General features: G+C 43.9%; 5 protein-coding genes and 1 long non-coding RNA gene across 18 annotated transcripts in view; 3 read left to right on the forward strand and 3 right to left on the reverse strand.

Annotated features, from left to right (window-relative positions):
• On the reverse strand, positions 1 to 17,187 carry capn5a (calpain 5a). 2 transcript variants are annotated; one of them, XM_054793458.1, is made up of 13 exons: positions 17,015 to 17,187; positions 16,873 to 16,940; positions 15,779 to 15,942; positions 13,065 to 13,196; positions 4,554 to 4,753; positions 4,245 to 4,437; positions 3,925 to 4,118; positions 3,733 to 3,810; positions 3,455 to 3,650; positions 3,163 to 3,285; positions 1,100 to 1,296; positions 677 to 1,022; positions 1 to 599 (listed from the first exon to the last, which is right to left on the reverse strand). In XM_054793458.1, exons 3-13 carry the CDS (start codon positions 15,932 to 15,934, stop codon positions 423 to 425), a joined length of 1,992 nt encoding a protein of 663 aa, XP_054649433.1. In that variant the 5' UTR covers positions 15,935 to 15,942; positions 16,873 to 16,940; positions 17,015 to 17,187; the 3' UTR covers positions 1 to 422. The 2 variants fall into 2 exon arrangements, with proteins under 2 accessions (XP_054649433.1, XP_054649434.1); XM_054793459.1 differs by having other exon boundaries at positions 677 to 813; positions 898 to 1,022; positions 16,873 to 17,182.
• Positions 5,560 to 6,007, reverse strand: LOC129190853 (small nuclear ribonucleoprotein F-like). The gene has a single exon (XM_054793520.1). The coding sequence runs from the start codon at positions 5,967 to 5,969 to the stop codon at positions 5,709 to 5,711; it is 261 nt and encodes an 86-aa protein (XP_054649495.1). The 5' UTR covers positions 5,970 to 6,007; the 3' UTR covers positions 5,560 to 5,708.
• On the forward strand, positions 8,203 to 10,118 carry ompa (olfactory marker protein a). The gene is made up of 2 exons (XM_054793517.1): positions 8,203 to 8,377; positions 8,539 to 10,118. Exons 1-2 carry the CDS (start codon positions 8,309 to 8,311, stop codon positions 8,968 to 8,970), a joined length of 501 nt encoding a protein of 166 aa, XP_054649492.1. The 5' UTR covers positions 8,203 to 8,308; the 3' UTR covers positions 8,971 to 10,118.
• On the forward strand, positions 17,168 to 20,713 carry LOC129190833 (uncharacterized). Of its 4 annotated transcripts, none has more exons than XM_054793481.1 (4): positions 17,168 to 18,810; positions 19,169 to 19,288; positions 19,376 to 19,748; positions 19,815 to 20,713. In XM_054793481.1, exons 1-4 carry the CDS (start codon positions 18,789 to 18,791, stop codon positions 20,611 to 20,613), a joined length of 1,314 nt encoding a protein of 437 aa, XP_054649456.1. In that variant the 5' UTR covers positions 17,168 to 18,788; the 3' UTR covers positions 20,614 to 20,713. The 4 variants fall into 4 exon arrangements, with proteins under 4 accessions (XP_054649456.1, XP_054649452.1, XP_054649455.1 ...); XM_054793477.1 differs by having other exon boundaries at positions 17,170 to 18,810; positions 19,116 to 19,288; XM_054793480.1 differs by having other exon boundaries at positions 17,171 to 18,810; positions 19,116 to 19,288; positions 19,379 to 19,748.
• Positions 19,094 to 24,329, reverse strand: part of LOC129190856 (uncharacterized) — an 11,598-nt gene continuing 6,362 nt past the window's right edge. For both annotated transcript variants that reach the window (XR_008573089.1, XR_008573088.1), the window contains exons 5-8: positions 21,236 to 21,508; positions 20,916 to 21,112; positions 20,360 to 20,569; positions 19,094 to 20,094 (exon numbers count right to left, since the gene is read on the reverse strand). This is a non-coding gene — a long non-coding RNA (uncharacterized LOC129190856). The remainder of the gene's footprint in view (positions 20,095 to 20,359; positions 20,570 to 20,915; positions 21,113 to 21,235; positions 21,509 to 24,329) is intronic.
• The window catches only part of myo7aa (myosin VIIAa), a 26,908-nt gene continuing 23,487 nt past the window's right edge, over positions 20,909 to 24,329 (forward strand). For 4 of the 8 annotated variants that reach the window (XM_054793428.1, XM_054793430.1, XM_054793429.1 and 1 more), the window contains exons 1-2: positions 20,909 to 21,117; positions 22,478 to 22,543. In XM_054793428.1, the coding sequence (XP_054649403.1) occupies positions 22,526 to 22,543 (18 nt within the window). In that variant the 5' untranslated portion in view covers positions 20,909 to 21,117; positions 22,478 to 22,525. Of the gene's footprint in view, positions 21,118 to 22,477; positions 22,544 to 24,045; positions 24,276 to 24,329 lie in introns of those variants that run through there. The other 4 variants (XM_054793424.1, XM_054793426.1, XM_054793425.1 and 1 more) reach the window with 1 other exon arrangement.

Genomic DNA, 24,329 nt, shown 5'->3' on the forward strand with positions numbered 1-24,329 from the left:
GGTAAAAAGATGACTTTTATGTTGGCACGAGCATACACAATGAAATGATGGCAAACAGTGGTTGTCATAGCGCCTACGACAGTGAAAATGAAAAGTTAATGCGCCATTAGTTTCCCACAAGTCTACAACAAAGTGTACAACTTGAACGCCTTCATTTGGTCACATTGTGCAACACAACTGAAAAAATGAGCGGCTTGATGCTTTTCCAATGACTTTTGATTTAAATAGCGTTTGTAGGCAAGTGTGAGGATAACATACATTAAAAATAGCAAAGTGGTTATTAAAAAGCAATACCTTTTTAAAAAAGTAAACTAGACACTTTGTAAAACTTTGTAACTGATTTTTTTTTTTTTAAAGATAAAAAAGCAGGTAAAGGAAATTGTCGCTGAAACTTTTTGGGATAAAGCTTTGTAAATGACCTCTCAGATGCCGTTGAGCATCGCGCTGCTCACCACGGCAATAGTGATGGTGCCAGGGAGGGTGTTGGCACCGCTATTCGCGTTCTCCTTTAATTGCAACGTCTCCTCGATGTCACCTGACTCGGTGGACACCGTCACCAGGCCCAGGAAGGTGTCCCTCATCATGTTGTGGCTGTACACCTGAAGGACACGTCAAGGTAAGCACATGAGCGCACATCGACACACACACACACACACACACACACACACACACACACCTCAATGCTGATTGGCTGGTTGAGTTTCTTCCTGTAGAAGACAGCCTTTGTGTCAAAGACAGGACTGCGTGTGCGTTGATGGAAAATGGAACGAACTTTGACTCCTTCACAGCTAATGATCACGTATGGGTTATAATCTGCACACACACGCCAAATACATATTATATAAAATAAAAATAACAACAAAAATGGTCTCTTAATGGACATAAAGTGTAGTGTACTTGTTTCAGAGGCTTCTACAGCGAGTCCTTCAGCCTTCAGGACGTGCACCTGAGTGACCAACGAAGGGTAACTACCACACAGACAGGAGCAGCAGGTGCGTCGGGGCACGTCCGCAGTCAGCTCCCTGCAGCACACATGAAAACACTTGCGGACTTAATTTGGAACACAATCTGGCCGGAGAGTCTAGCGCCGCCTTCCTACTTGCAGTGGCAGGGCACGTCTGTGAAGATGCGCAGCAGAAACTCCCCCTCCAGGTTGGCGTCATAGGTGGTGGGTATGACGACGTAGCGGCCGTATTTGAGGTCGGTGCGCTGGAAAACGGACCTGGAGTTCATGTAGGTGCTGCCGCCGACCTTCTGCTGGGGGGCGTGCATACGGAACTTCCTGTTCAACTCCACCTGTCATGTAAGACATTACTAATCAAACATTTGGAACATACTTTTGGCCTACATTAAGCATTTTCAAGCATAAAAATGAGCGAAAATACAAATATAAGGCATTCAAAAGACATGACATGAAGTAGCTTGTTGCGTGTGCCTTTAAGAGGCGGTGCCTGAGAAGCGACGTGTGACATCAGCTAGCTTGGGTTGACTGTTATCTGAGTGCCAGTAGCAAGTTAGCATTGTAAAGAGTGGCTGACAGCAACCCCTATGTGAATGTTCGCTGCATGGGTTCTCTGCTTGTTAATAAAGTGATTGAAGTGAATGGCGAGGCTCTCCTGAACCATAAACAGTGGCAAAAGAGTAGTGTTCTACACTGCTCTCTAGTCGGGATGTCCCGATCCGATCTTCAGGATCGGCTGCCGGTCTGCTGTATTTTGAAGATCGGCCCGATCCGCCACGAGATTGGGCCGTTCCGGTTGCCACACTCCAACGTGGTCGGTGCGGTAATGCGCCTCAAAGCTGGTTGCCACTTGACTCCCGCCACCCGCAAGAAGAAGAAAATGCAACACCACCATGCAGACATGTCCGCGGTGTACCGTGGTGAAGTTAGTTTCACGTTGGGCGTTGGAAAAAATAAATCAGTGACCAATATAGCCAGCATATGTCCTGCATAAAAACCATGGTGTTCTAGAAAGATGCACACTTTTTCCTGTACGCTGTGTGAAAAAAGTGGCATTAGGTTCGGGTGTTGAGTTTGAGTTCATCTCCAACCTGACCTGACCTTACCAGTACCCCACCTCCACCTTGCTTGCGTCTGAGTTGCAGCGGAGCTCTCTGCCCATTGCTGATGCAGCCACGGGCCCATCCATGTGGTGCATCAAGAGGCACTCTCATCTCATCAGTCCTTAAAACTTTTGAAAAATGTGTCTCCAGATATTCCATGGCCAGGTCATATAGCCTTTCAACTTGTGGGTCTTGATCAGTGGTGGTCGGGTTTCAGCCTTTCTTACCTTGGCCATGTCTGTGAGCACTGAACACCATGTACGGTACCGGTGGACACTCCAGGTAGATAATATGACAGCACTGGTGGATAATGGGCTCCTGGGAGCTTCGCGTTTGATTTTTCTCAAATATTTGGCAGTTGATTTGCATGTTTTTCTCTTGAACACATTAAGTGTGACCCTTTTGTGCACTTGCAACAAAACGTGTGATGTTTCTGTGGTCAGGTCCTAATATCTTGGCAATTTCAAGCGTGCTGCGTTCCTATGAAAAACATTTTACAGTTCTTGACTTTTCAGTCTGTTAAATCTCTTCTCTGGCCCGTTTTGCCCGAGGAAAAGAAGCTGCCTAATAATTGTGCACACCTAATAAAGGGTGTTCATCTTCTGAGGCCACACCCTCCCTCAGTACACACATGCACATAACCTGGTATGCTTAAACCCAAAAGGCATTCACGTTTATTCAGCTTGGGGTTGGAAAATATGCAGCAAAATGAGAATATGGTCAAAATACTGACTTGCCTAGTAATTGTGTACACAGTGTACATAAATACACATACTAATTGTGTACACAGTGTACATAAATACACATACAGTATTACACGATGCACTACATCAGAGGTCACCAACGTTTTTCCTTGTGAGAGCTACTTTTACAAAATGAAAATGGCCAAGAGCTACTCATTTTTGTAACATTTATTTTCAGAGCTTATTTTAAACCCAAACAAAGCGAATGTGCTTGTTTTACCAGAACATGAACAAAATGTGGTCGTGGGGGGCATGTTGGTGACCCCTGCACTACATATTGTAGTATAACTATATTCCAAATGTCACACGCGAGCACGAGCACACACACTCACACACACACACTCTCTGAGCTGACCCTGTATATGTCAAAGCCGATGGCCAGGTTCTGTCGTTGTTCTTCTTTCTCTGTGGCTACACGGTCTTTCTGCTGCAGACTGATGAGAACCTCGTCCACGGACTTCTTCACTTTGAACATGTACTACAGCAAGACAACACACGCACATTAGTGCACACAAACAAACATTTGAAACTAGTAATATCCAATCAAGTGTGGGATAAAAACAGCAGGAAATGATGTGAATGACTAAGAATGTGTTGCAGACAAACAAGTAGAGGAAACAACTTGCTAAGTCGATAGCAGTGAGCACCTGAGGGTTCTGGAGAAAAGACTCCTTGTTGTTGGCGCAGCCCCCGGCTCGGTTCCGCATCGCATTCTTGTCCTTCCGCCAGGAGCCGCGCACCAAAACCTCGTCCCAGGTCTTGTGAAGGCTAACATGGGACGTGTTGATGAGGCGACACATGATGAGGTCTGTGAAGTTGGTGATGAAGTCATCAAAGTTCATCCTGCAGGGGGAATAAGAGGAGGGGGGCATAAACATGTCCGTGGAGGGGGGTGAAAACAGTGAACGTGAACACTGAAGCTCACCAGAACTCGCCGTCATTTTGCACGACGACGCACATGGCCTCCCTCTCGCTCTTGCTGACCTGTTTCCACTCGTCAGAACTGCAAGCAGAAGATGAGATTGAACTTCAGCGCGCTTTAGAGACCTTGGCAGTCCACTGCAGCAGACGTCCGTTGGATGCGCACAAGGCGTTCTGTTCCAGATTCGGTGCCCACCTGTCGCTCCAGGCTCCCGTCCACTCGCTCTGCCCCCAGGGGTTCCTTATCCGGATCATGTTGACTTTTTCAGACTTGAGTGTGGCCATCAAGCCGCGACCCAGCTTCACCTTGCGAACGTCCGTCACCGCGTAGGCGTGGCCCATGACCAGGCCGCTGGGTAACTTGTCTTCCATGTTGTTGGTGTTGGTCACCTGCAGCAACAACACCAAGTTGGCTCCACCCACTCTCACTCGAGGAATGAAATGTCTGCAGGTGACCAGTGTCTACGTGATGTAACTCTTAATCAACACTATGTGACCTTGAGCTGCTGACCTCACCTTGATGGAGCAGCTGATGAGGCCTCCTCTGTTGTGGACTTTGAGGACTCTCTCAAACAACTCCTTGCTATTCTCCCCATCGTTCTTCGTGGCAATTTCCGTCAGGTTAATCAGCTGCGACACGCCGCCAGTGAAGTCCGTCAGGGCGTCGGCCGTGTTGCCCCCGTCCAACGCCTCGTAGCACCCGCATAACCTAGAGAACACCGTAGCGTCCATGCTAGTTTACACATCTACGTTTCACCAGTCTTTACTCTTCTTCCGCATTTAACACTGACAGCACTTGATTGGCTAGAATGAAGATGCGCTTACTTGGCGTAGGCCTTCTCCACCAGAGCGCTCCAGAACTCGCTGGGATCGTTTGAGTGACAGTAGATCAGCTTTCCGTTCACGGTGGGCAGCCGGTCGTCAACAACCACATCCACCCACTTGCCAAACCTCCAGAAGCGGAAGTGGAAGATCCCAGCGTAGGAAGTGTTGTGCCAAACCTGGTTCTTATGGTCGGGAATCACCTTGGGGGTGGTCACAAGAAAGTTACAAGCTGTTGTGATGTTGAAATTAGGGCTGTCAAAAATAACGCATTAATGGCAGTATTTATTTATTTCATTAATTATGTTACAATTTTTAGGCATGCCACAGCTCTTGTTATGACGGCAGACGGAGGCACAAGGTAGCGTCCCCAGATTCACAGAGTCGGACGTTCTTTTAGAACTTTATTCTGACCTGAATACAACAGCATTGAAATTCCAACACCAGATATAGATAGATAGATAGATAGATAGATAGATAGATAGATAGATAGATAGATAGATAGATAGATAGATAGATAGATAGATAGATAGATAGATAGATAGATAGATAGATAGATAGATAGATACTTTATTAATCTCCCAGAGAAATTCACATTTCCAGCAGCTCTGCAAAAAATGGCATAATAAATTTAAATCACTTCATCACACTATAAAACAACCAAGGCAAGAAAGACGAGATAAGAAAAGAAAAATAAGAAAATAGAATAAGAATAAATAAATACGGAACAGATCACTTCAAATTTGTAGTGCAAAATAACACATCATAAGGTGGCAAGTCTGGTCCTGTGTGTGTTTTTATCGCTCTCCCTTTGTGTTGTTGAAAAGCCGCATGGCGTGGGGGAGGAATGATCTGCTCAGTCTTTCAGTGGACAGGACAGTGATAGTAATCTGCCACTGAAACTGCCTTTCTGTTGGGAGATGTTGCTTATTCCTGATTTATAAATAGAATTATTTTCATTTTTAGAGCATAGAAAACCTGTTTGACCTTCAAAATATGTTTTTTAACATGATTAGAACAATAAGTACAATATTTTTTTTTATTGTGCCTGCATCGCAACAAAGAAAAAGTACAAAAAAAGAAGAAAACAACAAAGTAACGTTCATGCGGTTTCATTTACACGCGTGAAAACACAAGCACACTTTCAACTCTCTGGAATTATTCTCTCATTTCTCCGTCCTCCTCCTCCTCTTCGACGCCTCGGATGTACAAGACGTTATTGCACCTGATAAGGACTTCACCGAGGTGGCCTGCTAAAGCGCCATCCACGTACTCTTCTGTGTTGGCCAGCTGCATGTTCATGCAACCATCCACAGACACCAGGTAGCCTTTGTACTCCCTCCCCCACTTGAGCTTCACCATCACTGGCTTGCCTGTCAGGCCATTCAAGAATGGCTTTGGGTTCAGTGGTAAACTCATTCCCTCTCATTATTAGAACTCTCTAGACGTAAAATAGCACCCTTACACTCCTATTACCCAATATAGTTGATATAAGAAGCGAAAATATGCTCTGGAAGTCATTTTACATCATGAGCTCAGTGAATGCACTCATCGGAGTACTGTCTGGGATAGCAGCCAATGCGCACTTCGGCACTTTGCCTCAATCGTTTCAATTGACTTGTGGCTGTTTTGTGTGCGTGTCGAGTGTTTTTTTGTTGTGTCAGAAGGGTCACAACATGTATTGTGTGAAGGGTTGTAAGGATAATATCGTTTTATTAACTTAACGTTAGCTGAGTGAGTAAATATTACAAGTAGATTATAGAAATAGTTTTACTAACTTGTTAACTGAATGGATAACCATTTATTTAAGCATGTTATAGAAACACAAACATAAAGTGCATTCACATAATCAGCAGTCAGCTGTCAGATAGAATGTACTATGCTGGGATGGCGTGTGGTATTTTGTACAGAAAAAGGTGCTGATGAGAGTCCGACCACATCAGCTAAGACGCAATTCTCAGCTGTTGTCATCACACACATATCACCAAATGCAAGGGAGAAGATATTTTGGGATATCGTGGCGCCGATGGTCTGAGGAAAGCAATTACAAAAAGGTAGCGGGGACTAGCAATCGAGGCAGACTCTCTCTACTTCTGGTCAGGAAGCCACAGGAGGACACAGGAGAGACAGTTAGCCCGGATATCTGAAGAACGTGAAATTATTCTGTCTGAATTATTTTCAATACATTTTGTAAATCTTCGATTGGAGTGTGTCTTCTTTCCTTCTCATAATTGGAGATTAACAAACACGTAAGGGGAGGTAAAATTTGTTTTAATTAATTTACCAAAGTGGTCCTTGTGGCCTTATTAGGGTGCAGAGAATTTCATCTCCAACAGGCTTTAAAGTGTTTTTCTGTACATTTAAGATGTTTTAAGAGTGTCTTACTGTGTTTAAACATCAACTTGCCCAGGGACAACAGATGGAAACTAGAGAAGCACTTGGACAGCGCAGACCTCCACCAAGTGCCATAGTTCCCCCGATATTGTGAGTCACGCCAAAACAATGATCCTACATTTTTTGGATCAGTCTTTGATTTAATTGATAAAGAATCCTTTAAAAAATTATTGGCCCAAGACGGTGATCCGATCTGGGTGATCCCAGATTTTTATCAGCTCTTCCATATCCCATTTCTGACAAATCCTGAAAATTTTACCGAAATCCATTCAGAACTTTTCAAGTTATTTTGAACACACACAAACACAAACCGATAAACACCAGCAAAAATATAACCTCCGCGCTGCGCTTGCACTTTGCGCTGTGCTTGGTGGAGGTAATCGGACCTATTTAGATATCATGTGTGTGTTCATTAATACTGTATGTACTGTCCCTGCTTTAAAAATAAATGCATAAAATTAGGGATGCTTCAATCAGGGTTTTATGCTGACGAATCTGATACCGATCTTCCATGAGTGAGATACTGATCACATGGATTAACTCTACATTTTTCAATTTATTCATAATGAGTGCTATTGGCCAGGGCCACCGTTAGACAATTCCAACGACCACTGGCAAATAGGTAATTATTAAAAAATAAACTTTTGTTTAAGCATTTGAAATATTTGCATGTTAGAACTGGACTTTTGATTGCAAGACAGGCATGCGGTCACATTTTTTCCACTTTCTATCTTTACCGCCTTTCTAACATGGAGGCATCATCCGAGCGTATCCCGCACAGCGCTCCCTCCTGACGACACAGTAGCATGTTCACCCGAGTGCACACACGTTCTGTTATAAATAGAGGTCAGCGCTCCATTGAGCAGCAGCGCTCCCAGAAGTCCTCAGGAGACTCCCAGAGTTCCCTCCTGGACGTCATCAGTGCCTCGTGTTGCCTAGCAAACGCGCACACTTCCCTGCTCCTTTGCACTTGCACTGAATAAGACTTTGCCGCCACTTTTATTTGTGATTATCTTCACAGACCTCTTCCATCATGTCACTGCAGCACACATTGATCTCATGTCCTCTGCCACTGTGAGGGTCAATCAATGTTCCCAAAGTACTGTTTGCCTGCAGGCACGGCTGCGTGCGTGCGTGCGTGTGTGTGCGTGTGTGTGCGTGTGTGTGTGTGTGTGTGTGTGTGGGAGGAGGAGGAACACAACTGATGTACTGTGATGGAAATAGTTGTGGAAAAGGGAAGGGGGCGGCGGGAGTCTGAGAGGGACAAAAGCAGAAACTCCGACAGAGCTCCATCATAACATCCACCATCCAGGGAGGCCAGGGAACCCTCTCCTTGACCCGGGATCACAACCTCCAAGTGAGACATGGACCAGGCTGGAGCTCCATCGAGCACCATGGTGCTGGAGTTTAAAGAGGACACGGCGCTGACTGAGGTGCGCTTCTCACCGTGAAGATTATTTTAGCATTTCATTTTGGACTTTGATGCACTTTGAAAAGTTTTAAATGCTGAATTTTAAAAAATCTGTTTAATATGATCTGTTTTATGAGTAACAAACGAGTGTCCGACTGATGACTTTTTGGTGGTCTTCTGCAGAAGATGCGTCTTCGCGTGTCATCTCTGCAGCGGTCCGGTCAGAAGCGTCAGGACGGCGAGCGCCTGCTTCTTCCTCACGAGGCCGTCTACCGGCTGGACTTCCACAACCAGGAGCTGATCTTCTCCCGCTGGAACGTGTCCTTCGGTGGCCATGGCCGGGTCACCATCACGGGAATCTCGCAGCACTGGACCCCCGATCTCACCCACCTCATGACCCGTCAGCTCCTGGAGCCCATTGGTACGCTTTGGCGCAATGCCGATGACCCCGATGAGTCGCAACTTAAGTGTCTGGAGGCCGACATGCAGGAGTTTGGTGAGAGGATCGCTGAGCTGGCCAAGGTCAGGAAGGTCATGTACTTCCTGTTTGCCTTCAAGGACGGTGCCGAGGCGGCCAAGTTGCACTGCTCGGTGGCGTTTCACAGCGAAAAATGACTGTTAGCATGCTGAGCGAGGAAACGTGAAGCGCACAAACTAAGCGAAATAAAAGCGATGAATGCTATGATGATGTATGCCTTCTTGCTCACACAAAGCAGATTTTAAAAGTAGTAAACAAATCCACCAGCAGAGGTCACCAGCTAAAGCAGGAAGTCCTTATAAGGCCATCGTAATTATCCCTTTAAAGGGTCCCTGACATGGGTAAATTTGAAAAAATTACATTTATAGTTCATGATGATAGCCATGACAAGCTACTTCTCGCAGTTCAGCCCGATTTATGGAAGTGAGGCCATTGGGGTACTATCACTCAGGTAAACAAACATAGCGTTGTACGAGACGCAGGATGTTTGCAGTGATTATAGCAAAGATTTGAGCGATGTGTCAATAGCTTTTGAGGATGAAGAAACATTTGGAGATGAAACAGAGAACCTGCAGGACATGGACTTAATGGAGATGGAGATCGGTCGCCTTCAAAACACAGAATGTTAAGTGTAAATAGTTGCTTATCCTTCAATTTTTGTTTTAAATCGGCTTCTTACTGAGCGTAAAGGGTTTTTTATAGCCTGTTTGATTGTATTTGTGGATAAATGTTCACCGCCGCCGCCCCATCCCCTTCACTGTAAACATATCGCTGTCAAAAGATGTTTAAATATAACATGTGTAATGCTTTGCAGCCTTGTCGCTATCGTGGAATAGTGTTTAGAAGACATTATGTAAACAAGACATGATTTATTCTGTTGGTGGCAACTTTGACAGGGTCATTCTTCCTTGTTTTGATGTTTTTTCCTCTGTACCGGTGGAATATGTGTTTCTAGCATACTTCCAAGGCAAAAGCTTCTTATAAAGGTCTTCCTCCAAAGCAGTCATCAGTAAAATGATCATTGCAAAGAACAGAACTTGAGGGGGATGTCCATCTGTCTCTCATTGTCTGCACTTGCTTCGTACATTGTTGTCTTTAACTTTCCTCTTTTGGAAAGGAAAACAAACTTACAGAATCACTCGGATACTGTTAACACCCAGCAGCAACACAACCTTTTGTCATGACTGCTATTTTGATGAAAAATATACTGAACCATGTCGACCATCTACCTCGAGAGGCGTTTGTTTACTCTGCTTTAGTTGTCATGTGTCACCCATGATGTTACTTTCGGAAATGAGGCTGAGCTGCAAGCTACTTTGTCATGGCTATGAATGTACTGTCATGAACTATGAATGTAATTTTTGCATATTTACTGTTCGCTTTAAAAAATCGAACAATGTAGAACATAATTACACTAAGTCCCCTACTAACAAACATCGGCCGTGCGAACATTCGGAGATACGAACACAAGCCGACTGGTCTAGATTTTCATGTGTTTTGCCTTATAAGTCCATATTTATACAGCTACTTGCTTGACCGGCAAACCCATATTTATACTGGTACATGCTTGACCAGCAGAGGGCACTGTGACACTGCTAATGGGACCAACAGATACAGGAAGACGAGGAAGAGGAGAGAGGAAGGCTAAGAGTTTTATGATACAACCCGGACAGAGCGTGTGATTAAAGTTTATGAAGAGTTAATAGGCCTGCTTAATTCTACACCACCCACAGAACACTACCTCTTTTAGAAGAGTCTAAAGACGACGACCATTTGTCCTTTTTTTTCAATAACTCTTCCTCCTCCGCCACAACCAAAGACGTATGCTCGACCACTCCTCTTCAAAGGTAAATAACATTTATCATTACGTATTATTATATCATTTTTATTGTTGTTTTTTTCATTAATTGTCCTCATTTAATATTACTACTGCATCCAAACTCATTTACATACATACACATATACTGTATATGTATACACGTACATGTAGTACCTATATCATTGGTAATATTCATTTTTTTCGACTTAAGAACAATTCGACTTAAGAACGGTCGTCTGGAACCAATTGTGTTTGTTAGTTGGGGACCTAGGGGACAAACAATTTATAACACATATAAGATAAGTTGATGAATCATGTCAGGGACCCTTTAAGCCAAGGTTAGATTCTTGATTGAATTATGCGGCAAAACCAACGCTTATGTTTGGACCGCTGACACTGGTTATCATCACAACAGGATGCTCCACTGAGGCAGCGACACTTAAGTCTTCAGCAAATGGAAAAGTGAGCTAAGGACCCCCGAGACCACATGTGAACTGATGGTGGAAACAAAACCTGCACACACACACACACACACACACACACAGATTACAGTGCATCTTCATAGTCAAAATGGAGGGCACACCTTGGCTGCAGCCTGCAGAGGTACTATTGATTCTCAAGTCTCAACTAGCTTGCTGTCTAAAGCCCGACATGAAGCTGAGCTACACCCATGCAGACCTCCACTATAGCATATAACTCCTTATTCCAACCAATATATAGCTATAATATATAAATTCGTACAAAGATAATTATATATAAATAGATACTAATGTATACAGTCATCCTGTATAATACAGTCATTCTGTATAATAATGTAATGTCAATAATACAGTGTACCGTCAATAACTAAAATAACACATCCTAGAGCTGAATAAATGAAATATTCTTATTAAATAATTTGTTCTTTACTAGGTTTAATGTCACACAAAAATATCATCCACTTCGGGCGACAGGTGGGGTACACCCTGGACTGGTCGCCAGCCAATCGCAGGGCAATACATATATATTATAAAATATAATATACAAATATTCATTTATGCATTGAAAGACAGGTTGATATGTAGTATTCTACACTGGTCACTAGGGCTACACTGCAGGTCAGTTCCCATTTTTTTGCTCATATGTGACCTGTATCTCATTTTTCCATGTCAGTGTTAACACTACAATTCCATTTTTTTTCAAATACGACTCGGCCTTGTTTGCATGTTGATATAGTCTGAACGGTCAGGTCGCATATAACCGACTTATACATTATCGAAAGGCGTGGTTTACAGCATGAGAGTTGGATAAAGGTACTCACCGATGTAGGTAAAAGTTGTTCTTGTCATCCGAAAATGATTTTTTAAGAATGTCAGTGAAGCGGCTTACGGCAATGTTCCACCACTCCTGCCACTCACTCGCTCCTTGGAATAGACTTTGCAGCAAGTTCTCCGTGAACTGCCATAGCCTAAATTCTTGCCCACTTTCTTCTAAATCTCCTACGCTGCCTTTGCACGAAATCCTTGAAACTGCCGCAAACGCCTTAAGGAGCACACACACTGGCAGCAATCACACTGAAATGCGTGTTATGTCGTGCTGTGTCGTTGCTAATGTCAACGACCACAGAAAAAATTGGATTTGAACAAAAAATCCAAATTGGGCATCAAACCCTGCAGTGTGAATGTAGCCTGGGTGTCGGTAATGTTACATTAGCCACCACAATAAGTCCCAGAAGTTAAAACAAACTAAACAACAACAAAGAACTCTCCCAATCCTAACATGTGTGAGTCTATACTATGTCTTATTTTCTTTATATGTGAACTATATTGGGTAATATGAGTGTAAAGGTATAGGATGTTATTTCATGTCTAGAGGGCTATAACAGTTCTGAAACCTATATTTAGAAGGTTGTAAACAGGTTTTCTATTCTGTAACTACTAAAATATTCCACGAGGAATCCTAGTTTGCTGAAATTCACTTATCACGGTTAAGTCCTGAACCAATGGATGACTGTACATCAATGACTGGACAGCTTCTCAATCAAGCCCAATAGTGCCACCTTGTGAACAAGCATGTTACTGACTGCTTGCTTCAGCAGCCTTTAATCAGGCTATTTTCCAACATTAATAATGACATTGACAATGTCACACACTGCTTAGGACACTAGCAGGACTATGCTCCTGGTAAAGGTATTGCTGACCATGCAAGTGATGGATGTTTGGCCACTAACAACCACTAACAAAACAAAAAGACCATCAATAGGACATGTCCTGTAGCTCTGCCCTCAGCTACATAAAGACAACATGCCAACCCCATGTCAACACACACACACACACAGTCACATGACTCATGTGTCCACACCTGCACACACACACCATGCTTGGTCACTGGGTGGTCTTCGTGTAAACAAAGACAGAGGTGAAGGTGGCTCACCTTCCGCCAAAGTACTTCCTGTGAGGCCAGACTGGAGCAGGCCGCCACAAACCAGCAGTTCCCCAGCTGACCCTGGTTGAGGTCGTGGGCGCTGATACCGTCCACAAAGAGGCGTGGGTTGTCGCATAACTCCTGTAAACACGAGGACACAAAGGTTAGCAAGAACCACATTGTCTTTGGATTTCACGTCAATTACTTGATACTTTCTGCTCTTTGTAACTAAGGAAACTGCTTAAGTCGTAACGCTTGTGGTATTTTTATTGGCGTCATTTCGCAGCTTCACTCTGTAGGCCAATAATTATTACAAGTAGATTTTAGAATTACAGGTTGCAATGATGTTTATTGATGCCTAATAGTGCCTTAAAATAAGTACAGTATACAGTAGATGTAACTGTTTCATCAATTAATCCAATAACTGAGTGAGTGATTACATGTAGTTAATGGATTATGCTTTATGAAACTGTCAGATGAACAGATAACGTTGGTTTAAGTAGGTGAAAGGGGAAAGGGGAGAATAAACAGTTTGCACCAGCCAGGGTCAGCAGCCAGATATGGTCCAGAATGTAGTCAAACAACTTGGCACTATCGCCTGTTGGCGTCACCCAGCTTTGTCAAGGAATCTGGGAGAAACTTAACTTTGGAGAGACTTGCGCCAACGGTTTGAGCAAAACTATTATAAATAAAAGGGCAGATGGTACGATCGATCGGGACACTCTCATTCAGCTGGAGGAGCAGGGAACCGGTGCATGAGACGGGGTCCGAAGCTCCGTAACTGCGAAATGATTCTGTCTTACTTATTTTTCAATACATTTTTTAAATCTAATTTGGTGTGTGAGTCTTCTTTCCTTCCCATAACTGGAGATTAACAAACACGTAAGGGGGAGGTGAAATTGGATTAATTAATTTTCCAAAGTGGTCCTTTGACCTGGGGCTGCACGGTGGCTGAGTGATTAGCACACAGGCCACACAGTCAGAAGATTGAGAAGATCTGGGTTCGAATCTCCGCTGGGCATTTTCTGTGTGGAGTTTGCATGTTCTCACCGTGCGTGGGTTTTCTCCGGGTAGGTTAATTTCCGACTTTAAACTGCGTGGGTGTCTCAAGCTTGTTGATGTGAGCAGGAGTCCAGCATGCTGTACTTGTGACATTTCCCTGCCATTTTTTCACTTAAAGATTAAAAAGACAGAAAAGTTTGGCTGCCTGATCTCTTCTTGGGAAAACCAACCCGGTCGTTTCACTGTGTAGTATTCTACACTGGTCACTAGGTGTCAGTAATGTTACTGTAATGTTCGGTGACGCACACAAGCATGACACTTGATCGCCGGAACAACAGGCTTTCATTGCATGTTTCCATCATCCCACAACAGGCACAATAGTAATTACATAATAATCATAATCCCTAACACGGGCTACTGTTGCGGCCGTAATCCACTCCAGCTAAAATTTAACTGTGAACCCATGACGTCACTTCTTGTCTTCCACACACCCTGAAGACATTTACGGCAACACACACACAAGCATGAGTCTTAATTATGTCTTAAATGTCTTATTTTCTCTGATTAGGCCTACTACATCGGGTAATACAAGTGTAAAGGTAACTATACTGGTGTCATTTCATGTCTAAAGGGCTAATAATGTTAAAAACTGTATTTAGGAGGTCGTAAACAGGTTTCCTATGCTCTAACTCACATGTGTCAAACTCGTGCCCTGGAGGGCCGAGACGCTGCAGGTTTTCTCTCCAACCAGTTTCTTCAGCAGGTGATTTAATTGATGAGCTCCTTCTCTCAAACTGAAGGTGTTGATCATTAAAATCACCTGCTTTAGTGACTGGCTGGAAAGAAAACCTGCACTGTCTCAGCCCTCCATGGCACGAGTTTGACACCCCTGCTCTAACTACAAAAATATTCCATTTGTAAATAAGAAATCATACTTGGCGGAAATTCACTGGAACCAAGTCACCGGGTAAATGAGGGATTACTGTATACCTTACAGCAAGACACACGCCACACTTCAATGCAGTTCAGCAACTCTTCTTTCTTGGGCTGGCTCTAACAGGCAAACATTACTGCCCCCTATAGCCCAATGCCTGAATCACAGCTCAGAAACTATACACAATACTCCGGTCACTACAACATCATATGAAAACAGAAGAATCTAAATAAAAATATGCGCAAATGGAGGAAAACCATGTAAACAAACTGCTGGAAGTTGAATCCTTCATCACCCATTCTCCTTATGTCTCTGGACAAAGCCATAAGAAAACGCGCAAGCAGTGTTTCCGTTTTAACTTGACAACACTTATGTCCACGTCAGCCAGCCGGTCCAAGCAGCGACCAGCCTCTTCCTACTTCCTACTGGAGAAGGATGTGATGTTAGTAGGCGGCAGCAGGGTGGCACCATCAGTCAACCATCGCCAAGTAAACACCTGTACATATCAGCTGTCAATTACACGGCAAGCGAGGAAACATAATAAAACAAAACATGGAAACACACTGAGGAAAGGCAGCAAGGAAACACCCTCTGATTATGTCAAGGCTGGACCACAGGGAGCTCTAAAGCAGGCAGCCAAATGACAGAGGTGGTCAAAGCCACACACACACACACACACACACACACACACACACACACACACACACACACACACGCTCATGTACTCCACCCCCAAATAAAGGGTGTAATAAATTCCAAAAGGCTATGTGTAAAGCAGAAGACATACCTGTGGCCTCTTCCAGATGACGTCACCGATGCGGTTGTTCTGGTAGAAGAGCGACTTATCGGAGGCGGGAAAGCGAGGGTCCTTAAAGAGGCGTCCATTCTGGAGAGCATTCATCCTCAGACTGGCAAAGGTCTGGCCATCGTATGGCACCACCATCCTACTTCCTGCCGTGACCAGCACACAAACATGATTAGCACTGATCACATATAAACAATCATTCTGTTATTTAATGTGTGCGTGCGTGTGTTGCGTGCGTGTGTGTGTGTGTGTGTGGAGTTTTGACAGCGTACTTTGATGTGAGCGCCACTGCCCGCTCGAGCAGATGTTCAAACATCACATCATGTTCAACTTGTAATTGTGCTTTTGAAACACACCAGACCAAAATAGAACCCTGCCAGCTTGTCACATGACCACAAAAGGGAACTTTGTTTCAAGTGGTTTGGAACTAAATCAAGTACTTTACAGTGTTGGGACCAGGCCTGTTAGAACGACGAGCAGGCCAACGAAGGTTTAGCAAAGTCCGATCGATCTCGATCAATCGGTGTAAACTTCCCTTTTTTGTTGTTGTTCGGGCTGTTAGGCACCAGCCCGTCCCAATTGGCCAGTTAATTGCTCCTCGACGAGAGATTAAAATAGTGGCATATCCAGAGACTATGTTTGTGTCTTTGCAAACAGAAACAACTTTTCCAGGTGAAAAGGTCTTCTGAGTGTGTTTTGTGTCTGTGCTAGATAAGTTTTGTCAAAGACGTAAGGTAGCGTATTCACTTATCATATTTATTGTCGTGAAATGTATCATACTGAGAACTGTTCCTGAGAATTTCATGCAGTTACACGAGGTAACCAAAATGCCAGAAACGAATGTCACAATGTTGTCTTTTATTTTGACAGTAGCCTATGTATCGGAAGTGGGTTTGTTTACGCCGACGATGGTTTAAAAAAAAAGTTTATGCCTCACATTTTTTCTGTTGTGTGCCGCATTTTCGTAAAAATGCCCTATTTTGTGATAATTTGAGTATATTAAAGTTACGTTAACTTTAGATTATAGGGTTTCTTTCGTAGCGGTGCAAAAAAACAGCTTGTATCAAATGGTTTACCTCAAAAATGTCGCCCTGGCGTCAGCTATTCTTCTCGTCTTTGCTCAACTTTGTGTTTTCCTCTTCTCCTGTAGAGGAGAAGGATTGTGAAGAGTTTCGAGTGTTTAGAGTCCAGCAGAGAACATCAGGAGCACAAACTCGCCTTCAAACTCCTTCACGCATCTGTACGCGAATTGGTGGTGCGTTCAATGGCACGCAGATGAATTGGGAACAAAAGACTGCATTTCATTCTATACTGTATGTGTTTTTAAAGTAAAGCTCGGTTCCCTTCCTGGAGGGGGCGCGGTAGATTGACGTCAAACAAAACAAATCCCACATTGTCAAAGTACTGCCTCCGTTTATCAAACTTACTCGTGATGATTAGAAGTATACTGATGTAATGCTAACAACGACGAACATGACGATGACGTTTAATGTGGCGATTTACGTCATATTTAAGTAATACATATGTAATGCAGTGTGTGTGCGAGCTCAGAAGCGTAATTTGGGGATGAGAATTCGCTAACGCCCAGAATAATTTTATGTAGTTTCCTTTTCGACACAGTTTGGCTCCCGTGCTGCTGTTATGTAATACTGTGGCATTTAGTACTATTGATTGCTGGAATCATTACAAGAAGCGTCCTTTTGAAAACAGACAAGCTTTACTACTATCAGTTTTCAGTGGTTTTTAGAAGTCTTGGCGGTTTTGATATGGGGCTCGTGTTGGTGGGTGACAGTAGAGGTAGGCGAATCGATTCATATGTTGGTATTGCCGATACTAGTGTCATGACAGCAACACGAAAAACCCAAGTATGTTACCGGATGACGGTTGTGGTGTTAGTCTGGGTTTCTAATTGCAAATTCTGGTTGGAGCAGATTGAAGTGTGTGCTTTCTGATACATTTGTTACCGTGTTTGCTCTCTGGTGGGAGCGTTTAAAAATGTCTTTGTCCTTGTCCAGGCATTAGTCTATAGTTGTGTAGTGATGGGCGATACCAGATTTTTTTTTGCCTTTTTTTGCCATATCGACACCGATACTTTGTGATTTTTTTCCTCCCCTTCAAACATGGCAGAAACAGGCCATTTTAACAACTTTAATTTGTATTTTTCACAACACGTTAGTCGGAACAAATTACAATACTTTTTTTTTTTTTTTTTTTTTTTTTACAAAATATAACCCAAATGTCCTCTTCAGAAATTCAATTTTTCATATCTTTTGATCAACTTCAGCCCTCATCATAAAGGTAAAGGGGCCAGTTATAGCATTCACACGTTTGCATATTACATTTGAGATGTAGCACTTTAGCAGCCATCTCGTGAAGTAGGAGATGCTCCCCTGTTATCACAGTGTATCCAGGCAGGTTGCTGTTTGCATTTTTATTTAAAAATTGTTTAAAAGGCAAAGCCCAAAAGCTGGGCCAGAGGTTGGCAACAGCTTGTTGAGGACCTTTGGGGCAAAAAGCCGAATGATTTGAATGAATACTAGTTTTTGCTTTTGTTTAGTTGACAAAAACATGAAACACATTATAAAAGCGTGTGTAATGAAAGGGAATAATTGCATTATTTTGTTGACATTGTTACATATCTTAAATATTGTTAAATATTTGACAAATAAGTGTTCGAAAATCTTTGTCCTATGTTTCATTCTGGTTATAATGACAATCACCAGATTAAAGCAAAAATGACAAAATCATTCAATAATCCAGGGAAAACGAGTACATTTGTATCAGCCAAACTGCCCACCGCTACTTGACAAAGTTGACCACTAGAGGGCAGCAGAGGACAGCGCCAAGTGAGGCGATGGAAACGCGATGGAGGAGTTTGAGCAGTTTGCTGAGCAGACATTAATCTTTAACATCATCAGCAGACAGTTTGAAGTTTGTGTCATGTGAGAATGTGCACTTTACACTGGGACACTCAGGCGACGAGCATTCACTCATGACAAGGACACCTGTCGCAGGTAAATACAAATTATCTGGCTACATGTCTCGGTCTGTTTTTTTTTAATGAAATGTCTCAAATCATGTCAAATATGACTGTTTTTGATGGGATTTCTGCTGCTGGACACTACATCTGAATAACCAAACTATTTTCTAATTCTCTGTAAGCAAAAGCAGGAAGGGAGGGGATGAAGTTCAAGTTAAAAGACATGTTTTGTACAATTTGTTTACAGGTAGCAGGAGCAGCAGCATAATTGTCTTTCACTCTTTTTTTCGTCATTTAGCCAAGCAAGGCGCTGTCAGATGACTTTTATGTCTGCCTCAGGTTTGAAATGTTAACTTGCTGGTTAACTTTCACGGCTTTTTTGGCTGTCCCAGCGTATCCCGAGGGAGCAGCTGTTGGCCAGAATGCCCTGACGGTGGTGGTGCCCACCATCAGGGTTGAAGGTCAACCACAGGTGGCAGTGACTATTAAGTGTGGTGATGGAAAGGGGGCGGGTGAGTGAAAAGTCAAATGTCCACTCACTGCAGGTGAAGAAGCACATGAGCTACATACAGAGATTGTATGTGCTCCTCTTCCACCAGCAGGTGTGGTGGCCTACTGGCACACGCCCTTTGGACACCTCCAAACGCCTGGCTTCCATTCCAGACTGGACCCGGTCTACATGCACCATGATGGCCGCCTCGTGGTCAACAACTTGAGCAGCCTCCACGAGGGCTTGTATTACTGTCTCCTGCAGCATGACGGAGTGTCCACACTGTTCCCTTACCAGCTCCGCAAACGACCAGAAGATGGAGGGCGTGAACATCTCAGGGTCAGGAGGGAGCTTGGCTCCGTTCCAGAGGAGCAGAAAGGCGTTTCTGTCCAGTTCTTTGCAGGAGCTGTGGCGGCTTCAGTGCTACTCACATTTGTGTTTGGCTTCAGTGCAGGAGCTCTGAGCAGGAGACATGTTCTCAGGTAGGGAAACCTTACTTTCGAGCTGGCAGAAGTCCCATGGAATGCTTTTTAACTTTGTTCCTGCAGGTGCCTGCCGGGGCTCACAAGGATGTTACCTGCCTCATCACCACGGCAACAGCATCACCTGCCAGGCTCTGACATCACCATGGTGACACTTCCACCCATGTACAACAAGATGGAGCAGGTGAGGGACGATGAGACCACAAGCAGCTTGGGATCCAATCCACCTGCCAAACCTCAGAGAAGCTTCCGGGAAAGACGAGGCGAGGACGAGCAGGAGGCGACCGCCTACTTGGAAGCATGTGACCAGGTGGAAGGGAGGAGCAAGGAGGAGGCGAGAGGAAGGCTGGAGGAATGTGAAGGAAAGGTAACAGAAGTTAGACCATCAGGAGATGATTCCAGCAAAGAAGATGAGGAGGGGAGGAGACAGGAAGATGACGCGGACGAGGTTGGAGAAGTGGGAGGTTCTGATGGGAGGATGGAGGAGAAGAAGAGGAACGATGAAAATGAAGGAGAGAAGAGGGACGATGAAGATGGAGTAGACATGAGCAGTGAAGATTTGTCCTCACAAACAGACGATGATGATGGAGACAAAGGCAAAAAAGACGAACCATCCTCCTGTCAAGTCTCGCCGCCTCGTCCAAGTCGCGTCATTCGTCTCTATCAGTACGACGAAGATGGCCGCCGATACGGCCACCTGCCCGACGAGCCGAGCCCCGCCCCCAGACTCAAGCAGCGCTCCGCCTCTCTGACGCGCCTCAACACCATCATGGCCTCCGCCTCAGCTGGCCAGATGGACACGCCCCCAGGAGAGGAGGAAGCTGTGGGAAAGACAGAGAGGGCACACTTCAGCATGAACATTTAGAATGTAAACAAAACAAAACTTTTTCTTTGAGGTCTTGTGCATAAATACGCTTGGTGACAAACCCTCCAAAATAATTGTATTATTTTAATGAACTAGTAAAGTAAATAAAGACAAAAGACTATTTGGATCATCTGCATCAGCCTGTGTGTGTGTCTGATTACACCCCCCTGTGTGGTTGTGTCAGTAACATGCATGAGTGGCGGTGAATGAGCTGCTAGCATGACACGTTAATGCCAACCAGGGGGAGGGGGGCGGGATGAAGAAGAAGAAGGAGTCAAAGCTCTTTAAACACCCACACACACCTTCACATGAGCAGGAAGTGGACCTTCTCTGAGGATCCCTAACTGGATGGAGATCAGGTAGAGGCCAAAACGAAGAAGTGGAGGACGTGAAGACAACTCGGAAGGCTGGAAATGAAGATCTTTTCTTCAACCTGCCACCACTGTGGGACTAAAAGCTTCTTGCAGCATCGTCAGCATCATCGTCTGCCCTTCATCCACTGTGGTGAGAGACAAACTGGGTTAAAAAGTACTGTGCTGCAACAGCTCTTTCAAATCATTGGACCCTCTAGTGTAGCTACATAGAAATGATCTTAATTATTGGATCACATTACATGGTGTACCTAATTAGGTGTTCAAGTCTCGTACTTCTTGCTGTGAAGGTGACAAAGGTCACATGTAGAAATTGTGTTGACTTTGAAAAAGTCCTTGACCTTCCATTTGTGCCACCCCAGGAAGTCTCCCATAATCCATTGCAGTCAGACTGCATTAGCCGCCATTAGGCGGTCAGACCGGGCCAGCATGCCCCTCAGTGGGGGGTGATGGGAGACCCCCCCTCGGGCGGACTGGATCGGGTTGTGCTAATGAAGTCAGTCCAACATGTTTACTGGCGACATCTGATGTGGAAACAAGAAGACAATATTGACATTACATCACTATGTTGTCATATGATGAGCAAGCTGATGCTAACTGCAAAAACTGTTGTGTTTAGCTTCTTCACGTTGGCCCATCCCCTCCCTCGAGGTCACTTAGTTGTGTGATGGAATTTCAGAAGGCGTCCAATCAGACGCTCAGATGAACACACACAAAGACAGCAGGAAAACGTGTTGTCCAACTTGGTCAAAATATTAGAAACAGCTCTCAGCGTGATACAGTAGTGTACGAGCACAACAATAAACATGTTGTAAATTAATACCATTCTGACTAATGGTCTTTATTACTAGAGCGCATTACATTGTGTACCTAATCAAGTGTCCAGTATTTGCATTGAGTACGAGTGCACGTGTGTGTTTCCAGTCAGCACAAAGAGAGGATCAAACAAGAGTTCTAATTGGTTTCCCAAGAAGTCAAAGGATCAGAATGAAGGCTCATAATTGAATCATTAATTATTAACATGGACACACACACACACACACACACACACACACACACATAGGCAAGCAACTGAATAATTCATAAAGAATACACACCACAATACAAAGAACAAATAGACAATTATACAGTATGTTCATTAAGGCTGAGCTCGTGACATGCATACAGGATGTCATACAAGTGTAAAAAGAAGCAAAGCAGTGTTAATAGTATAAAATGTTAACTTTGCCAACAAGTGAGGACGCGTAGGGTGACGCTGGAGTCCTACTGCTTTGAATGTGAGTCTGAAAGAAGTCAAGTTAATCCTTTGACGCTCGCTGAACTGAGCTCTCGTGAGCTATGCGGACACTGTGAACGTTAGAGACTTATTTTTCCCAAAAAATATTTTTGTCAAATTCCTATTTTTCACCTCAGGGGTGACTGACTACTGAAGTTCCACTTTGATGGAACTACAGTATATTAATGTGCTCATATGTCCTCTTTGTCTCTGCCAGGACCAAAGGTACACCACTGATGTCCTCACCGGGAAAAGAACCACAACAATGGTCATTCTGCAGCAGGTGAACGCGCACACGCGCAAACACACACTTAACTGCTAAGATGTGTCTGCAGTTAAAAGGTGCTACCCTCCTTGTCTCCAAATGACACGTTTTTCACCCCAAAATATAAGAATACCAACCCCGGCTAGCATATGTTACCAATAGTGGTTTCAGAACAAAAGGTACCAAAGCAAATGTCTATGTAATACCTTGCCACTTTGTGCTTCAAATTTGGCAGCTTCGCTCTATCACCGTTTTTGAAAAATGTAGTTATAAGTAATCCTGTTTCCTGGTTGAAGACCGCCTATTATTTGTCAAAAGCTATGCCCATTCAAGCACATTTGACATATTTGGCCTAAATTAAGCATTTTCAAGCACAAAAATGGCTAAATGAAGTAAAATACAAATATAAGGTATTTAAAAGACGTATTCAGTAATGTTACTGTAATGTTCGGTGAGACATACAAGCACCAGACTTGATCGCCCGAACAACAGGCGTTTATTGCAGGTTTGAATGATCTCACAGCAGGCACAATAATCCCTAACACAAGCTACTGTTGTGGCCGAACTCACGTCCTGACGTCACTTCCTGCCCCTGCTCCCCTCAGCTCCCCTAGCACCGAAACACATTTACAGCAACACACACACACGCAAGTCTTAATGTTTTAAATGTCTTATTTTCTCTTATTATGTCTACTATATTGGGTAATACGAGTGTAAAGGCGACTATAGGGGTGTTATTTCATCACTAGAGGTCTCTAATAATGTTTAAAAATACATATTTAGAAGGCCATACACAGGGTTTCTATGTACTAAGTACAAAATATACCATTTATAAATAAAGAATATGACTTTCCAGAAAGTCACATGTCACAGTCGGGTCTAGAAGCAATTAAATGTGATAAACTTGCACCCCGAAAACAAGGTGTGGTGTTAATGGCTGTCACTCACTCAAGGCTCATGCACAGTAGTAGTATGCGTGCGCATACACATCCAGGCAGGCTCGAGAAACGTTATGGACAATTAGCGGTCATGGCTGAGCGGGAAAAGGGCGGGATATAGTACGTTCCAACGCTAGTGCCCCCATTGCAGCACCATCAGATTTTGCTGACGTTAATATACAGTGCTTTATGTATTTTACTAATTTATATGCGGGTTGTGTTCATATCAAATGTGTCATTGTTATTTATTTATGTGATCTTAAAAAAACATTTAATGGAGAGCTTGACATTTATTGTTTCATAGTGTGTGTTGATTGTGTGCGTGTGTGTTTTGTTGCACTCATTATCGAGCAGACACTCAGGCTGCACTGAAACATCTTTTGTGTGCAATTTCACTGTGTGTGTGCGTGTGTGTCTTTTTAAGGCTCAGTGAATGCGTTGTTGGCCTCATCAGTCTTTCTGACACACTAATTTGCTCAGACAGCAGCCCCCTTTGATGGGGTTGGGATGGGGGGCGTATGGTGAGCCAATAAAATGAGACACACACAATGATCAGATATCGTCCATTGTGGCGTGTTTGACTTCTGTGCTCACACTGAACAGGACGGTGTTGGAAACGTACTTAAAGTGTTTCAGATGTAAGGATGGACAGTCATATTCTGGTCCACCACTAACAAACACATTAGCCGGCACACGTTAACTTGCCGGTCACCATGGCAACCAAGTTAAAGCGGAGGGGATCCGACTGGCCGCTGGAGGGATGGGACCCTAACGTCCGCCGTCTGAGCTACAAGTACACCACCCTCATCAAGGTAAACTCTTTGGCTTTACGGAGCGTAGCAGCTTTTGCACGGCGCCGCTCTGTC

The sequence above is a fragment of the Dunckerocampus dactyliophorus genome, chromosome 12 (genome assembly GCF_027744805.1).
Source record: "Dunckerocampus dactyliophorus isolate RoL2022-P2 chromosome 12, RoL_Ddac_1.1, whole genome shotgun sequence".
Classification (NCBI taxonomy): Eukaryota; Metazoa; Chordata; class Actinopteri; order Syngnathiformes; family Syngnathidae; genus Dunckerocampus; species Dunckerocampus dactyliophorus.

Coding starts and splice junctions, on each gene's coding strand:
- LOC129190853 (XM_054793520.1), bottom strand. CDS start 5,969: ATGAGTTTACCACTGAACCCAAAGCCATTCTTGAATGGCCTGACAGGC.
- ompa (XM_054793517.1), top strand. CDS start 8,309: ATGGACCAGGCTGGAGCTCCATCGAGCACCATGGTGCTGGAGTTTAAA. Junction 8,378..8,538: donor AGGACACGGCGCTGACTGAG/GTGCGCTTCTCA, acceptor GGTCTTCTGCAG/AAGATGCGTCTTCGCGTGTC.
- capn5a (XM_054793458.1), bottom strand. CDS start 15,934: ATGGTGGTGCCATACGATGGCCAGACCTTTGCCAGTCTGAGGATGAAT. Junction 13,197..15,778: donor TCATCTGGAAGAGGCCACAG/GTATGTCTTCTG, acceptor TCGTGTTTACAG/GAGTTATGCGACAACCCACG. Junction 3,286..3,454: donor CTTTTCTCCAGAACCCTCAG/GTGCTCACTGCT, acceptor GTCTTGCTGTAG/TACATGTTCAAAGTGAAGAA.
- LOC129190833 (XM_054793477.1), top strand. CDS start 19,123: ATGTTAACTTGCTGGTTAACTTTCACGGCTTTTTTGGCTGTCCCAGCG. Junction 19,289..19,375: donor TGGTGATGGAAAGGGGGCGG/GTGAGTGAAAAG, acceptor CTCTTCCACCAG/CAGGTGTGGTGGCCTACTGG. Junction 19,749..19,814: donor AGCAGGAGACATGTTCTCAG/GTAGGGAAACCT, acceptor TTGTTCCTGCAG/GTGCCTGCCGGGGCTCACAA.